Source organism: Vulpes lagopus, chromosome 4 (assembly GCF_018345385.1).
Source record: "Vulpes lagopus strain Blue_001 chromosome 4, ASM1834538v1, whole genome shotgun sequence".
Taxonomy (NCBI): Eukaryota; Metazoa; Chordata; class Mammalia; order Carnivora; family Canidae; genus Vulpes; species Vulpes lagopus.
This window is the reverse complement of record NC_054827.1, coordinates 88587020-88605941: the sequence shown is the minus strand read 5'-3', so window position 1 is coordinate 88605941 and position 18922 is coordinate 88587020. Positions and strand designations below refer to the sequence as shown.

At 33.7% G+C, this 18922-nt stretch overlaps 1 protein-coding gene across 7 annotated transcripts in view; it reads right to left on the bottom strand.

Annotated features, from left to right (window-relative positions):
* AP3B1 (adaptor related protein complex 3 subunit beta 1) overlaps positions 1–18922 on the bottom strand; it is a 262968-nt gene that overhangs the window by 114209 nt on the left and 129837 nt on the right. For all 7 annotated transcript variants that reach the window (XM_041752074.1, XM_041752073.1, XM_041752077.1 and 4 more), the window contains 2 exons: positions 18806–18915; positions 4014–4190 (listed from right to left, as the gene is read on the bottom strand). In XM_041752074.1, coding sequence (XP_041608008.1) covers positions 4014–4190; positions 18806–18915 — 287 coding nt within the window. The remainder of the gene's footprint in view (positions 1–4013; positions 4191–18805; positions 18916–18922) is intronic.

The following is an 18922-nucleotide window of genomic DNA, read 5'->3' as shown; positions in this document are numbered from 1 at the left end:
CCTAAAAGGAGTGTTTTTCCTAATGAGAATAGATTCTCAGTAGTGAGACTAGTTCCCTTACTACAAATAACCATATTCTCCAAGAATAACCTGGCAGCTGGTTAACAGTATAACTAGGGATACAAAAAAGAGCATAAAAACTAACATGGACTAAGTACTATTACAACCCAGGAAATCCTAACACTTTACATGGACTATCTCCTTTAATCTTTATAATAATTTTGTGAGGTATATATAGTTAGTAGTGCTCTAATAATTATTCTGAAAATGTAGATTTGTTCCAATTCAGTTGCATAATGTGAATTTTGTGTTTGCATAGGCATGATTTTTGTCTATAAGAAATACTTGGTGAAGGCAGAAAACTGCTACCAGCTGAACTGGGCTTTGTAGGAATAACAAAACATGCCTACCTCAAACATCTACCTCAGATAACTACATGTGTTATCAATGGTACAGCTTTCCATCCAATTTCAGATTAATTTTTCTTCTACTACTTAACAAACAAATACAACCTTTTCAACACCCATTTCCACGTCAGGTCTTTTCCAAGGTAAAGAGTTATATTCATTGTATTATTTATGCATTTCTTAACCTTTTTACATGTGTAAATTATACTCTTGTTTTTATTAGGTTCTTTTTATCATCACATGAATTTATCATCTCTCCAGCTCAATCTTTCCAATTAAAAAATGTAGTTTTTATTGCACAATTTTGTAAAGCACAATGATTTTTAAGAACACTGCATTATAAAGAACTATTTATCTCTTAAAAAAAAAAATAAAGAACTATTTATCACAATCCCCAACTTATAGGTAAGAAAAATAGGTCCTGGATAGGTTACATAATTTGTCCAAAATCTTGTACCTAGTAAGTGGCAAAACAGGATTTGAAGCCAGACAGTCTAATATGAGGGGCTGTATTCTCAATCACCACCCGCCCTCTAGTAATTGACATCCAATAGTTCTTTGGTAGTCAAACAGATAAACTGCCTTCCAAACACAAACTTACATCTGAAATAACCCAGAGACAGAAAATTAAAGAAGCTTACTGAAAAAGTCCACCTAAAGAGTGTTAATCATGTTTTCGTAAAAACAAACCAAAAACACTGTATGAAGCAGCTTCACATATGTATATACAAAAAGAAAAATATTAAAATGTTGAAGAATATATAACACTAATGATAGACAAGATATTGATTTTTTTAGGTACTGTATTTTTCAGTTCTAGAATACTTCCATTTGATTCTTTTTTATAATTTCTATTTCTCTGAGAATTCTTATCTTTTTGTTCATTGTGAATATACTGTTCTTTATATTGATGATTCCACTTATAAAAAGCTACTTCAAAATGTTTGCTTGCAAATTCCAGCATCTGGATCACCTCAGAGTTAGTTTCTCTTGTTTCTTTCAATTTTCTTGAAAATTGATCACATTTTCCTGGTGTTTTGCTGGTTTTGCTTTGTGTGTGTGTGCATGATAAAACATGTAACATTTACCATCTTAACCATTTTCAGGTATGCAGTTCAAGCACAGTGTTGTACAACCAATCCCAACATCCATCTCCAAAAATTTTTATATATTCATAAATTAAAACTTCATATCCTTTAAACATTGTGGTTCTTCTTATATAGAATAATTTTGGATTGTATCTTGGACATTATGAATGTTATATTTTAGAGGCCTTGGACACTGTTACACTCTTGGAGTAATGATTTTTTTTAAAAAAGATTTATCTATTTGAGAGAGAGAGAGAGCTTATGAGAGAGCATGAAGGAGGGGTGCAGAAGGAGAGAGAATCACAAGCAGACTCCCCACTGAATGTACAGCCCTATGTGGGGCTCAACCAAAGGACCTGGAGATCAAGACCCGAGCCAAAGTCGAAAGTCTGATGTTCAACTGACAGAGTCACCCAGATGCATTTTGAGTACTGATTTTGTTTATTTTAACAAGCAATTAATGTGGGTGAGTTTAAAGTGCAAATTCTGTCTATTTAATGCAGCTCAGATTTTAATTCAGTATCTTTATTCTTAGCAATGCGGTTCTGAATCTACCCTGTGTATGTGTGGTTCAGGGGTCAGCCAGAGACCAGAGCAGAATTATTCACAGACCTTGAGGCTCCTGCACTTTGGCTCTCTCCTTTCTCGAATTCTTCCCTAATTTTCCAATGTCTATCGTTTTCCTGAATTATGTTCTCTACTTCGTCAGGCCAGAAAGACGTTTTGGAATTTTAGCCCCTGTGCAGAGTGGAGACTATACAGCCTGTCCTCTGGATAAAAGCTAAAAAGTGGGGAAATGTACTCTGTGCCATTCCCTTCTTCCAGCTGTTAATTCCTCTCCAGAATCTTCCTGCTTTTCTTTACTCTTCTAAGACTTCAGGCAGTTATTTTTAATTTTTTCCAGAATTAATAGTTGTTCTTTATGGGAGGGTCAGTTCAGGAGGAACTAACTTGATACACTGAAAGTAGACTGTTGACTTATTTTTCAATTAGAATTCATACCAGGTAAAAATATTTTGAAGTATTAAAGATATTAGATACTCAATTATTTCTCAAGCAAGCAAATGAACAGAATTAACTTAGATATTCCCAGTAACTATATAATTCAATAACAATTCTGGAATGCTCACTGAGGTATCACAGGGTATTCAGATCTACAAATAAATATCAGCACTTCATGGCAAACCAGTCCCTGAGCACTGTGGCTTGGTCTCTTTAATTCACCTTTAAGGATAGCTAAAATAAACAAGTACAGAAGACAATTTTTTACATTTAGGTGAAATAAATCATTTTAGCCTCTGTCTCATATCCAAAACATATGAATCATGTAACAACAATGCTGCCAAGTTGATGGTGATAAGAATTACCCTTTAATGCTTATTTTACCAATTCTTTCATAACCCCTTTTCTTGAGAAAGAAATTGGAGAACAGAGCACAACTCTATAGAAACTGCCATTCACCTATTTTTATATTTAATCATTTAAAAAACAGTGAGTTTTATGAAAATGTAGTATATTTTCTAAATATTATGCTTTCACTAGTTGGTGGTGAAGTTAATTTGTGGTTATCTAGAAGTTCATTCTAAAATATACAACAGAACTCTTCAGAAGCTGAGTTCCAAAACTTCATTTAATAATATAGCTCAAGGAAAAAATGTCTAAGTGCAAGGTATGTTGTCTTCAAATTCAGAAGATATGGAATACACTCTACAACTTCTGAACAAAAAGTACCACTCTCCATTATTGTTTCTTCATAGCTACAAAGAGGGCTAAAACCAACCTTCATTTAGTTTTACAAGACATAACTACTTTCAGTCTTAACATTTTGTATTAATTTTGTATTAATTTTATAATACCTGGAAGCTAGATAACATTTAAAGTAGCCAATTCTAGTGTTATGGCTTTCACAATACTACATGGATTTAGGGTATCAAGCTAACGTGGTGTTTTTATCAATAAACAAGAAACTCACAACAAACATAGCTGTTTCATGACTCTCACTCCTCTACTCTTATTCTAGTGGCGCCTGGGTGGCCAGTCCATTAAGTGTCTGCTTTCCTCTCAGGTCCTGGGATCCAGCCCCATGTTAGACTCCCTGGTTAGCAGGGAGTGTGCTTTTCCCTCTCCCCAGTCCTTGCTCTTTCTTGCTATCTCTCCCTCTCTCTTAAATAAACAAATAAAATCTTTTTTTAAAAAAGTCTTAATCCTTCACAAAACTTCCTCTGATCTCTCACCTCCTTCTACTACCAGACTTTCAATAACTTTCTCCTCTGAAGCTCTGCTGTATCTTAACATTTTATTACAGTGGTTACTGCCTACTATTTCATTGTTGTTTTTCTCCACTACTAGACTGGAATGTCATCTCTCTGCACCACCTTCTAAGGTAGAACCTTATAGAAACAGACACATAGTAACTGTTGAATGGACAAATTAATGCATGCACAGACCACAGCTGCTTCAACAGAGTAAAGAGGGAACAGTAGCTGTCACACAGGTAGACTAAGGCTCAGACTCTTACCTGTTTGGAGTTGGTTAAATACAATTTTGCTCCCAGATTTAAAATCTGCAGTTTTACCAGATCATCTTCATTAGTAAAACTTTTAGCCATCTTCCTTAAAACATCAGGGGCAATCTTAGGAACTCGTTCACAGTTTTCTCCAATTAGCCAAAGAATACTTGCTCTAGCCACAGGAACCTAATATTAGAAGTGAATTATACAATTACAAACAAGATATTCATACTCTCTCCTTGAGAACACAGAAAAGGCTTTAAATATGATAAAGGTTTTATATCCATTCATGTAATACATATATCCAGGAAGTTCTCTTTTAGTTATCCATTTTCTTTAGTTAATCAAAAAATAAACACCCAAGAAATACCATTATAACTGATTTCAGAGATAATGCCTTAGAAAAGATTCACAGAGAAAAAACCTTTTGTCTAGAACCTTGATTCTATCAAAGATATGCAAGCTCCTGGGTCAAATATGGCTACCCATGCCCATTTGTTTATCCATTACTGGTACTGCTTTTATACTACAGTAGCACAGTAAGTACAGTTGACCTTGAACAATACAGGTTTACACAGGAGTGGGGCCTTTTTGTGGATTTTTTCAATACAGTATAGTACTGTAAATATATTTTCTTTATGATTTTCATAATAACATTTTCTATTCTCTAGCTTATTATAAGAACTTGGGGTATAATACATGAAACATATGAAGTATGTGTTAAGCAACTGTTTGTATTATTTGTAAGGCTTCTGGTCAACAGTAGTCTATTAAGTTAAGTTTTTGTTTTTTTCTTTTTTTTTTTTTTAAAGATTTATTTATTTATCCATGATAGAGATAGACACAGAGAGAGAGAGAGGCAGAGACACAGGAAGAGGGAGAAGCAGGCTCCATGCTGGGAGCCCGATGTGGGAATCGATCCAGGGACTCCAGGATCACGCCCTGGGCCAAAGGCAAGCGCTAAACCGCTGAGCCACTCAGGGATCCCAAGTTTTTGTTTTTTAAGTTAAGTTTTTTGTTTATTTTGTTTATTAATTTTATTTTGTTAATTAAATTTTTTGTTAAGTCTATTAAGTATAAGTTTATTTTGTTTATTTTGTTTATTAAGTTAAGTTTTTGTTAAGTCTATTAAGTTTTTGGAGAGTCAAAAGTTAAACGTGGATTTCTGACTATAGGAGAGAGGGGGTTGGTACCCTTTACCCCTGCATTGTTCAGGTGTCAACTATTGTTGCATCAAAGACCATAAAGCTGAAAATATTCACTATCTGGAAACTTATAGAAAAGTTTTGCTAACTTCTGCTCTAGGGCACTGGTCAATAAACCTCAATACCCATAAGTATCGTCTAGAATTCTTATTAAAATTGCAAGGTTTTAGTATCAGGTTGAAGATAGTAGTTCTGTTGTGGGGCCCAGGAATCTACATTTTATAAAGCATCATAGATGATTTTTGATTCTACAAACAGTTTTGAGAATTCAATGGATAACAAAGAAAAAGGAATAGATTCATGAAAGACTATGATTCCAAAACAAAACTGCTATTATCCTCTATATATTTGCATCTACAGTACTGGGAATATATAAAACTGACAAGATCATCAAGGTCTACTTATAAAATCATGAATCCTGTTCTGTTACTTGGTCATCAACAAAATAAATAGAGATAAGATAAATCTGTCCAATACTGTATTTTGGCATTGTATTTTTTAATAAAGTACATTTCAATATAATTTTTTTAAAAAAACTGCTTTGCTACAAATTGGAAACCTTCCATCAGTACCATTAAGACCAACATTTTAGTATGCAAATTAGTTTTATTACTATTTGTTTATTTGTATCCTCTCTTACTCCAAAAGAGATTTGAAGGGGTATGTAAATTAGTTTTTGTGAACATTTTCACCTAGTATAGAAAATCTGCTTTTTAAAATAAATGAAAAAGCCAATGACTATCATTAAGAGGTAGCATCACAAGAAGAGATAACGGTCTTTTTATGAAATCCTTTCCAATTCCTCAAATAAAGTCCTAATATTTTCACTATTGTTTCACAGCTCTACAGGGCACAACTTTATTTAAAGAAGAAAGCAAGAATAAGGACACTTACACAGCTAATATTTTAACACAATATTCATACTTCAAATTCTTTCAAAACACTCATTTTATGAAATGGTATAAAATAATTAAGACAGTCCTAAGTTGGGGTGTCACCAGAAGTGAAATGAGGTCATCTAAAAGCCTTAACATCAAAATATGTATTTTCAAATATTATGATAATAGCATTATCTTTAAATTAACATCAGAATAAGTTTAGTTAAAGAGAAATCACAGAACTCATGTAATAAGTTTAAGTACTATGCATAAATAATATGCATAATAAATGCTATTATAAATCTATTCATGAAGTATGATAAAATTGATATCCTTACTATATACTGATTATGGAAAGAAAAAGGTTATTTCTAATGTTCCAAAGATTACACTGCATTAAGACTTTACTCCCAATCTATTATTTTAAATTGGGCTAAAGAATAGTAATTGAGTGGTACATTAAATTTTCAAGTATGAAGCAATTCAAGCTGCCTGCCTTCAAGAAAGATACCTCTAAATATGAATATATGTGCAACTTCAGATTTTGGCTATGCTAGATTTGTTTTTTTAATATTTTATTATTAAAAATATTTTATTATATATTGCTGGTATAAAAATCAGAATTCTAGGACATATTCCAACCCATGATCCCACTTTAAGTAATTTTCTTCTGGTAACACAGTTATAATTCTTTTTTGCAATTAGAAAGACAATCTCAAAAAGTTTTAAGAGATTGTTTATCCTCCTATTCATTATTAAGATTAAAACAACTATTTAAACACTCTAAACACTCATAATGCACACATTTAAAATATAACTCTTTGGGAAAAAAATGAAAATCAATAAATTCCAATGCTCACAATGAAAATCTCAAGACAGTGGTAGTGGTGGTGGTGGTGGTGGTAGTGGTGGACAGTTTCCAGAACTGAGGTAAAATATTTCCAAGTAAACATATAAAAATTTTCCCCACAACAAGAAGTAGTATCAATAAAAAATGTACTTATACCAAATTTTTGGTAATGGCAATTTATTAAAAAGCTTAGGAAACTGAAAAACCTAATGTTTTCATGCATTTGGCTGCAATCAGAATCAAAAGATTTTCAGATTCTAGCCCTACCTTTTTCTCCCAATTAAGTTACAGGACTCTTATTTGTACACCACTGACAATATGATTCACAGTATCACTACTTTCGAAGATTTAAAGCAATTGAAAAAAGAGCAAGGCAGAAAATAGGTCATTTAATTTGAGGTCAATTAATTTGAGTCAATTAATTTGACTTTTAGTTTTCATATTTTCAACTATGACACTTAATAAATAAATAGCAAATGGAATAAAAATCTTGAATACAACAAAATCTGAGTTCCTTTTCAAAAACAAATTACACAGCCAACATCTATTGAGTTCTCCACTCTCCGTGGCGTGGCCTTTTCAACCACAGAATAAACAGGAATACTGAACTAAAACCAAACTAAAAATACACATTATTAATAATGGAATAGTATTAATAGTATCAATATACAAATTAATAACATATATGCATAAGACATAATATTTTCATTATGAACCTCTGCTTTGTAATATTTTCAAAGACAAGCTGGATTGTAAATGACTTTGATTCTTTATTCTAAATGCTCTGATCAAGTAGTTAAGTGCACTTTTTAAACCTATGAGAGGGCAGTTTCCACTGTCATTCTAACCCATTAACTTGCCTGCAAAAACAAATAAAGATTCTTAGCTGACCACAGCAGTTATAGAAAGACATCTAGAAAGATTTTACAGTTCACTCTGTAAACAGTTCAATTTAAAAGCTATTGTGTTTCAACACTAGCTGCTGCACAATGCAACAGTGTAAAATAAATTCTGCAACATCAATTTTATTTAAATTTGTCAAAGGCAAAATCAGTAAACATCTAAATAAACTGCATACAACTGGCAAATCAGATTCAATATTCTGTATCTGGACTCAATATGCATTAACACTTTAGTATGAATTAAGCTGGGGCAGCAGGGCAAGGGTAGTGAACCTGTGAAATGACAGACATTCAAGTGAGGCACCAGAGCAAGGAGTACATAAAGTACTATTTCAGTATTACTCAGTAGTCTTCACAAAATTACATTTTTAAATTCTTCTCTTATGAATATATGTCTATCTGTCGCAAATAACATTATGTGAAACCCTGGTAGAGCAGCAATCTTCACGTAGCATGCATTTTATTCTGGAAACCTGCTCTAAAAGCAGTCTTTAGTACACATTATAGTCCAAAGGATAAAATATTCACAATCAAAACAGAAGTTGACAGCACTACCAACACAAATCTATTGTATTCAATCTGAATTTTAAAAGTAGAATTATGTAATTAAAAAAAAAAGATTTTATTTATTTATTTGACAGAGAACAGCAGGCAGAAGGAGAGGAAGAGAAAGAAGGAGAAGTAGGCTCCCTGCTAAGCAAGGATCCCCGTGAGGGGCTTGATCCCAACACAATGGCATCATGACCTGAGTAAAAGGCAGAAGCTCTACCAACTGAGCCAACCAGGAGCACCATAGAATTAATTTGACTTTTAGTTTTCATATTTTCAACTATGACACTTAATAAATAAATAGCAAATGGAATAAAAATCTTGAATACAACAAAATCTGAGTTCCTTTTCAAAAACAAATTACACGGCCAACATCTATTGAATTCTCACAACGTGACTGCCTGTTTTAAGACCACCTGTTTCCTCAGTCTTTTATATAACACAAAAGCCTGAGAAAGTAGGCTCTCTGTTATTCCCACTTGATATATAAAGAAACTGGGGCACAAAGGGGTTCAGAAACTTGCCCCACATCTTACAGTCTGTTGGTGGTGGAACTAAGACGGTAAGTCCAAGTCTGAATCCAGAGTTCATGTGGCTACTGGGCAGAGACAAAACAAGTAGCTACACAAGGAAAAATACTAGCCATGAAGGCAAAAAGACTAGTTCTGGCCCTAGATAGATCATGTATATCAAGGAGACAAATAACTTCACATCAGTGGGCCTCATTTATTCATTAATCACATGAAGGGATTACTCCTTTGGCCTGCTTCTCCTGCCACACTGTACAATGGATCCTTTATGGCCTTCTGAATCTTTTCCAAGAGCCAGTCTTTTCAGAAGAGGTCGAGGCTATTCTCTTGACAACTCCTGCACACATGCATGTGGGGCCTTTCCCTACCTCCTTAGATCTCTTGTTCTGTGGATAAGATGGCCAGAGTAGGAAGGTCTGGCTATCATTTTTGTTACCCCTCCTGTAGGGTAGATGAGCCCAGGATTCTACCCTAATAAATAAAGTGGCTTCAGCACTGAGGGAAACATGCTCAACAGTGTCCTCTTGTCCTCTGACACTGTCCAGAGGGCTCTTTTAAAAACTGGTTTAAGATAGTACTCCTGGAGGTAGGGTGAAATATAGAGAGATTCGGGAAAAAAGTTCTTTTTTTATTTTTGAAGATTTTATTTATTTATTCATAGAGACACAGCTAGAGAGAGAGAGGCAGAGACACACACAGGCAGAGGGAGAAGCAGGCACCATGCAGGGAGCCTGATGTGGGACTCAATCCCGGGTCTCCAGGATCACGCCCTGGGCTGCAGGCGGCGCTAAACCGCTGCGCCACTGGGGCTGCCCAGGAAAAAAGTTCTTGTTTAGCTTTCATTTTAGAATCACTAATGCACATTTAAGTCATCAAGTGCTTGGTCAGATTAATAAAACCCTGTTTCTTTTTCCATACATGGTTATCTCTCTTAAGTAAACAGCTCTCTTGAATATTTGGACAAAGAGATTTTAGGGATTCAGTCCCCCCCTTTCCCTGATTTTGAAGCTGCTGTCAGCTATATTCCCCATCACTCACCTTCTTCTGGAGTAACTTGTACCTTAAATCCCTAATCATTTTTAGGATTCTGCATCTCAAACTATTTTGCATTGTTCTTCCTTGTCTTACCTTCAGACACTTCAACTTTCTCAGATATGTTAAGTAAATACTAATAACCCATTACCTTTTAATTCTCCAAAATTTCAAAATTTTGCTACAGAACTGCTATAGTTTTCTTGTAATTATTTGTGGTTTTTTTTTAAATATTTTATTTATTTATTCATGAGAGACACACAGAGAGAGACAGAGACATAGGAAGAGGGAGGAGAAGCAGGCTCCATGCAGGGAGCCTGATGTGGGACTCGATCCCAGGACTCTAGGATCATGCCCTGAGCTGAAGGCAGACGCTCAACCACTGAGCCACTCAGGCGTCCCTCTTGTAATTATTTGAATCCCCCTTTGAATCATGTGCCCAATTTGTCCACTTCTGCTTTGTGTCTATATCTTATCAAAATCAGGAGGGGTAGGGTGCCTGGGCCTGGGTGGCTCAGTTGGTTAAAGGTCCCATTCTTTATGTCCACTCAGGTCATGATCTCAGGGTGGTGGGATCCAGCCCCATGGTGGGCCCTGCTCCTCCCCCGATTTGCGCATTCACACACACTCTCTAATAAATAAATAAATCTTAAAAAAAAAATCAGGATGGATTTTCTGCTTTATTGGCTTTCCAAAGTTTCAGATTTAAGATGCATTTATCAATTCCAACTATCTTTTTTTGGTATTCTATTTTATAAAATCAACTTTGATCGCTTTTAGACTTTTATGCTTTCACTGTTCTTACCAAATCCTTTTATTTCTGGTCTCTTTACATTAAAAATGGTAGTAGTAGCCACTTTAGCCACCTCCTACACATTTTAGAATAGTGTTTCATTTTCCTATATTTTATACAAGGCTTGTATTTTCTTCTTTATTTTTTTTTATTTTTTTTATTTTTTTTATTTTCTTCTTTAAACCTTTTTTCACCTATAAGTGTATTTCCATCAACACTGGCCTGGTACCCTGTTAAATTATTTAATTCTAATTTTATTGCTTAAGGTTAAAACATATAAAATCTTTAAATTTTATGTCAAGTACATTCCTGATTTTTGGAAATGTTTTATGAACACACCCATAAAAGTGGGTATTATCTGTTCGAGAGATAAAATTTTACCTATAGTACTGAATCAAGTATTTATTCCATTTTATAATACTCTTTGTCCTTACATCTATATCTTACTTAAAATCTGCTAGGTATATCTAATATGAGAGAAGTATATTAAAGTCATCCACCAATTTCTTCTTGCATTTTTAACAGATTTTTCCTTTATTTATTTGGAAATATATATATTTCCTTTATATATTTATTTGGTTGCCATATTTTTGTATGCATGTAGTTTTATGCATCTGTTTCTTTGTAAATCGGGATTTTTCGATTTTATAATGTTCATTTTTGTTTTACTGCTTTTAATTAATTTTAATCTACTTTCTTGTTCATATTCACTTAATATCTCTTTTCCTATCTTCTGTTTTCAATCTTTATCCCTTTGATTAAGGTGTTACAATTATAAATGGCTAACTTTCATTTTTCACTCCAATTTGAAAGTTTTTAAATGAGAGAATTAAGTCCATTCATATGTAGGGTAGGATGTACTTGATTTTTACTCTTCCATCTTACTTTATTTTAAAAATTTTAATATTTATTTTACATTTGTTTCCCTTTTCTCTCCCTTATGAATTTGAAATTCCTATCATACTTCCCTACTAACAATTCACCTTCTGACAAAAACAAACAAAACAAAGGCTTTGCTATATAGATCTCTAGGAAGGTATTTCTTGGCTAATATTTCAACAACTATTGTAGAGAAAGTCAATACAATAAATAAATAATAAATAATAAATAAATAACTATCTTCTAGCTCCATAAAAGGATATAGTCAAATGCAAAAAAATCTTTCTTCTAGGACAGTATGAAGTCTGTTGATATATATACAGTCTCATTCACAGTCAGAGGTTTTGTAAGCAGCTACATTCATCTCAAAGCCTGAATATTTCTTGTAGTTGCCTCTCTTTCTAACAAGATGAAAACAAGTTTACCTAGCACAAGTTTTAACTAAATTCTGTTCAGGAATACAGACTTCCACCTTCCTATTTCCTTCTCATGATCAGACACACGTTTTTCTGCCATTCCTCATAAACAAAGTATAACTATTTCCCCCACCAAAATTCACTGTTTTCACCAACATAATCTTTTTTCACCTTACCTTCACATACTTTCTGCTCCAATCTCATTCTACCCCTGGTTTTCTAAGATTGTTCAATATTTTTGGTTCCTGATTAGATTTTCCCTTGTATTGTGCATTCTTCATCAAGAGTTCTCATTTAGCACTTTTGTTAGATATTCTTAGACTATCCTTAAAAATTCAATAATACATGTATATATGTATGTGTGTATATATATGCATGTGTATACATTTATGCACATGTATGTATCTTTATTGTCTTCTATCTAGAGTTTCCCACTTTGATTCATTAGTTATTGGTTAGAAAAGTAGTTCTTACTTACAAGAGGGAGGTATCATCTCCCTAAAAGGTACCTAAGTATGTGTAGGAATATCTGTGGTTCTTACAATGACTGAAATATCTGAAATTTGATGCTTACTTCAAAGATGCTGGATGTTCATCTCAATGGACCTGAGGAAAAAGATCTCTCATCTCCTACCAAGAGATAACTGACAACGTTAAACATCTGTTTCACATTTGGACAAACATGGACCATGCCAATCTAATGCCCAATTTGTCAATGATTTCCAGGAAGCAAAAGGAAACAGTAATAAAATCATGGCCAGGTCAATGAATAGGCAAGGAATTGAATATAAAAAAGAGACACTAGAGGTTTGTGAGTTTTGCTTATCTTTTCAAAGAACCAGCTCTTAGTTTTACTGATCCCATATATGCAGTTCTTTGAGATGTAAAGTTAGGTTGTTACATATTGTTTTGAGTTGACTGAGTTTCACGTTCATTTTGGATATTAACCCCTTAACCAATATATGATTTGCAAAATTTCTCTCATTATGTGGGTCTTTTCATTTTGTTAATTGTCCCACCCCCAGGTGCCCCTGGTTAATTGCTTCTTTTGCTCTGCAGATTTGGGAGGCGATGTAGTCCCTTGTTAATTTTTTGTTGATGTTGTTTGTGGTTTTGATGTCATACCCAAAAAGTCACTGCCGAAACTAATATTAACGAACTCCTTTCCCTATGTTTTCTTTTAGGAGTTTCATGCTATCAGGTCTTATATTTAAGTCTTTGACCCATTTTGAGTTAATTTTTGGGAGTGCAGTGAGACAGTGATCCAATTTCCTTGTTCTGCATGTGTTTCCTCAGCACTATTTGTTGAAAGACTATCCTTTCCCTGTTGGGTATTCTTGGCTCCCTTGTTGAATATTAGTTGACCATATATGCCAGGGTTTAATTTCAGGCTCTCTATTCTGTTCTGCTGGTCTTTCTATCTTTGTGCCAGTATAATATTGCTTCTATTACGATGGCTTTGTAGTATAGTTCAAATCAGGGAGTATGATACCTCCAGATTTTCTTTCTCTCTTTTCTCTCAGGATTGCTTTGGCTATTGGGGTCTTTTGCAGTTCCATACAAATTTTAGGATTGTTTCTTTTACTTCTGTGAAGAATGACTTTTGTATTTTGATGGGGATCACATTAAATCTGTAGATGGCTTTGAGAAGTATGGCCATTTTAACAATATTTATCCTTTTGATCCATGAACATGGGTTGTCTTTACATTATACAGATCTTTACTTTCTTGTCAAAATTTACTTCCTACTCATTTTATTGTTTTGATGCTACTGTGGATGGAATGGTTTAATTCTCTTTCAGATGCTTTATCTGTGTAAAGGAATGTAACTGATGTTTCTATGTTAATTTTGTATCCCACCATGTAACTGAAAACACTGATTAATTTCAATAGTATTTGGACTGACTTGGGATTTTCTATATATAGGATCATATCAGCCTATCCTTACATTGCTCCTGATCTTAGGGGAAATAGTTTCCAATTTTTCTTTACTGACTATCAGAATCTTAGCTGTAGGTGTGTCATACACAACCCTCCTTATGTTGAGGTATGTTCCTTCTACAACCAATCAGTTAAGGGTTTTTATCATGAAAGGATGTTGTATTTTGTCAAATGCTTTTTCCTGATTCTATCCAGATAATCACGTGATTTTTGTCTTTCACCTTATTGAAGTGATATACTGAATTTATTGATTTGTGTATAAATCCCATTTGGTCATGGTGTAAATCCTTATAAAGTGTTCTTGAATTTGGTTTGCTAATATTTTGCTGAAATTTTTCCCATCTATACTCATCAGGGATAAAAGTCTACAGTTTTCTTGTGGTATCCTGTTTGCTTTTGGTATCAAAGTAACGCTGGCCTTGCAGAATAGGTTTGCAAGTGTTTCCCCCCACTCAATGTTTTGGAAGAGTTTGAGGAGGATTGGTATTAATTTCTTCTTTAAATGTTTGGTAGAATTCTGCAGTGAAGTGCTTCAGTTGTGGACATTTCTATGTCGAGAATTTTTTTTATTATTGATTCAATCTCTTTGTTATTGTTCTGCTCAAATTTTCTTTCTTTCTGATTCACTCTTGATAGGTTGTGTATTTCTAGAAATGGCATTCATTTCTTCTAGATTATGTAAGTTGCTGACATATAATTGTTTAGAGTAGTCTCATAATTCTATGTATTTCTGTAGTATCAGTTATCTCCTCTTTCATTTCTAATTTTATTTTTTCTTTCTTTCCCTTAGTCTAGCTAAAGGTTTGTCAATTTTGCTTATCTTTTCAAAGAACCAGTTCTTAGTTTTACTGATCCCATATATGCAGTTCTTTGAGATGTAAAGTTAGGTTGTTTTTTGAGATCTTTCTAATTTCTTAGTATGTATATTTATTGCTATGAATTTTTCTCTCAAAACTGCTTTTGCTGCACACCAGAATATTTGATAGTGTTTTCATTTTCACTTATTTCAAAACCATTTTTTTCTTTTGATTTCCTCTTTGACTTAATGGTTTAGAAGAGTGTGATTTAGCTTCCACATATTTGTACATCCATCCTTTCACTTTCTTCTTATTTTTGATTTCTAGATTCTGACCACTGCTGTGATCAGAAAAAACAGTTGGTATGATTTTAAACTTACTAAATTTGTTAATATCAGATCTATTGTCTTAATCCCTATATCTCTCATATACAGTCCCTGAGAAGTCCTGGCTTTAATAATTAGAATCAATAATAAGAGTAGATATAAAGATAAAGGAACTATGGTGCGAGATATGGTGGGAGCTCAGATGCCAACAGACTCCTGTGAGTCTTATTCTTAGCTTTAAGATAAACATACAACTGCCCTGGAGGCTTTATTAACACCTGAGGGAAAGAAAATTTTGCCAGCAGCGATTATTAAAAATTGGTCCTGACACAGACTCCTCACCTTGCCTTAAATCATATCAACATGGGTGCCTGGATGGTTCAGTCAGTTAAATGTCTGCCTTCGTTTGAGGTCATGATCCCAGGGTCCTGGAATTGAGCCCCGCCTGGGGTTCCTTGCTCAGTGGGGAGTCTGCTTCTCCCTCTCCCCGGCCCCTTACTCTCTCTCTCAAATAAATAAATAAATAAATAAAATCTTTAAAAGAAACTCCACATGAATATAATCCCTCCGAACAGATTTAGAGTATACATTACCTCATCTTCAAAGAAGAAAATAATATATTTTTTCCCTAAACTACAACTCTGTTATAGAACATTAGTTTTAAACCTTAACCAACATTGGAAAAAAAAAAAAAAACTTCAATCAAGATTGAAAGGACAGACATAGTGAAGGGCAAACACAATGGAGGTTTTTTGTTGTTGTTGGTTTTTTTTTTAAGATTTTATTTATTTACTCATGAGAGACACAGAGAAAGAGAGGAAGAGACACAGGCAGAGGGAGAAGCAGACTCTATGCAGGGAGCCTGACGTGGGACTCAATCCTGCGACTCCAGGATCATGCCCTGGTCTGAGGGCAGGCCCTAAACCGCTGAGCCATCTAAGGATCCTCATAATGGAGAGGAGTTTGAAGAAAAACCAGAAAGAAGCCATGGAAAATGTTTCCAAAAGGGAAGAAGCAATGTAAGAACATTCAATTTTATTGAATTTTATTCAATTTTATTGAATTCTATTTTATTCTTATAAGAACTTCTTATTTTATTCAATTGTGAAGTCAAATGCTAACAAAAGACCATGAAGGACATCAACAGTAAATTTTCCACGGAAGACAGTCAATGACCCTGGAAAGTGAGTATTAGTGGAGTCAAAATCAGACTGAGATAGACTGAGGAGTTTGAAAACTGGAAATAAAATTGGAAAGAGAGAAAGAAATAGGACCTAAATAATAATGACAGCAAACACTTATGTAGTACCCCTAGGTGCCAGGAAATATTCTTAAGAGCATTAATATCATTAATTAATTATTAATATGCCAGGAAATATTAAGAGCATTAATATCATTAATTAATATCATACATTAATATCAACTAATGTAGTATGCACAAAATATTAGGTTTGTTTGTTTTTACTATCACCACTTTAAGATGGGAAAAGTATGGAGGTGTTTTTTTTTTTTATTTATATTTTTATTTTTAAGGTATGGAGATTTTGGGCACCTGGGTGGCTCAGTGGTTGAGCATCTGCCTTTGGCTCAGATGTGATCCCAGGTCATGGGATCAACTCCCACATCACACTCTCCAATGGGAGCCCGCTTCTCCTATGTCTCTGCCTCTCTCTCTGTGTATCTCATGAACAGATAAATAAAATCTCTTTTAAAAAATAAAGTATTGAGATTTTAATGTAATAACAGAGCTGGAAAGTGGTGGAAAAAAGATTAATATTAATTAATTTAATTTTTTAAGCAGAATTTCACATTTATGGAAAAGCTGAGAGAATAAAAAGAACTTTTGTACTCTTCACCCAGATTCCTCAAATGTCATCATTTTACTACACTTGCTTTTGGTTTTCTATATATGCACAGATATTTTGTTTCCTAAATTGATAAAAATTAAGGATTTATCCTTAAACATCAAAATACTTTATTGTAAACTTTGTAATAAAAGGAATGTTCTTACATTGCTACAGTAAAGTGATTTAAAAATTAGGAATTTTAAACACTGAAGCAATAAATACTATTACCTAATCTACAGATTTTGAGATTTTGCCAATTAGTCCTATCAAATCCCACCAAATCCATTACAGAAAAAGAAAATCCAAATTTATGTGTTGCATAGAGTTGTCATATCTTTTTAATCTCTCTTTTTTTTTGGCATTTTAAAGAGTACAAGCCAGTTATTTCACAGTATACCCTCACTTGGGTTTGTCTCATGTTTCATCTTGATTATATTTAAGCCATTCACTTTTGGCAAGAAGTCAACAGACCTGAGGTTAAGTTCTATTCACTATATCATATCAGAAGGTATTTGATCCTATTGCTGGCAATGTACACTATGTTCATTTGGTTCAGGTAGCATCTGCTAGGTTTCTCCATCGTAAATCAAAAGTCACTAATTTATGCTTTGTAATGTTATATACTTTGAAACTGTACAAATAACCTCTGGCTACTCAAACTTTCACCCCTACTTTTTAGCATTTGTTAATGATTCTTACCTCAATCATTATTGTGATGGTATACAAATGGTAATATTCTAATTCCATCATTCCTTCTACATTTATTAGTTTTGCATTGTAAGAAAGAGCTTACCTTTCTCCCTCATTCATTCATTCATTCATTCATTCATTCATTCTACTGTGGCCTCAAGAGATTCTTACCCTATTCATTAGGCCATAATCCTTTTACTACAATTTATTTTGTTTTCCAAATTGGCCACTGGGAGCCCTTCAAGCTGGCTTTTGTGTCTTTCTGACACATCTCTATCATTCTGTGAACATTTCCTTGCTTTTTTTAGCCCAACAAGATGTTGCAGTATCATCTTTTCCTTTCTTTGCCCTAGCTTTAAAATCAGCCATTTCTCTAAGTAGACCTGGTTCCTTTGAGGGGTGAATGCAATTTAAAAACCAAGGTCTACCAAAAAGAATGCAGTACTACATTTTAGAACATGCACAAACCTTGAAAACATGGTAAGTTAAAGAAGCCAGACAAAAAAGGCCACTTGACGTATGATTCTATTTATATGAAACATGCAGAATAAGCAAATCCATAAAGACAAAATAGATTAGTGGTTGTTAAGGGCTAGAAAAAGGGAAGGATCAGTTTGAGCCACAGGATTCTTTTACTGGAATGATAATAATGTACAGGAATTACATAGTAGTGATGGTTGCACAACCTTCACTGTACCAACAACTGTTAAATTATGTGAGTGAATTTTATGGTATAAAATTATATCTCAATTAAAAAAAAAAACAAGATCTAGGCACTAGATGTGCTTATTTGTATTTAGTATTATTGCATGCAGGCCCTCTCCAAGAAATAGATGTTTGTATATATTGAGTAATATTTGCATTCATATGTGAACACTTAAATGTGTGTGGACACACATACATGCATTTATACACTCACACACATCTCGAATATAAAACCCATGAAGTTCACATTGATATCTCCATTTCCAATCTAACACTACAGCATTTATTGCATTTCAATTTGTAATTCCCTTCCACAACAGTGTAAAATCTTAGAAACATAATTTGAATCCAAACAGTTAAGCTCTCTTTAGCCAGTAGACTTTAAGATATCCATTTATTTTAACACTATTATTGACTAAAATCCAGTTAAATTCAGGAAAGACCTATTAATTGGTACTCACAGTTATACTGTCCAAGAGTTTAGCCATATGTTTAATAATTTCACCATGTTGTGCAGGTTGCATTTGCAGTAATTTCTTAATAACAACCACACTTTCAGCAACAACTATTTCTGGAAA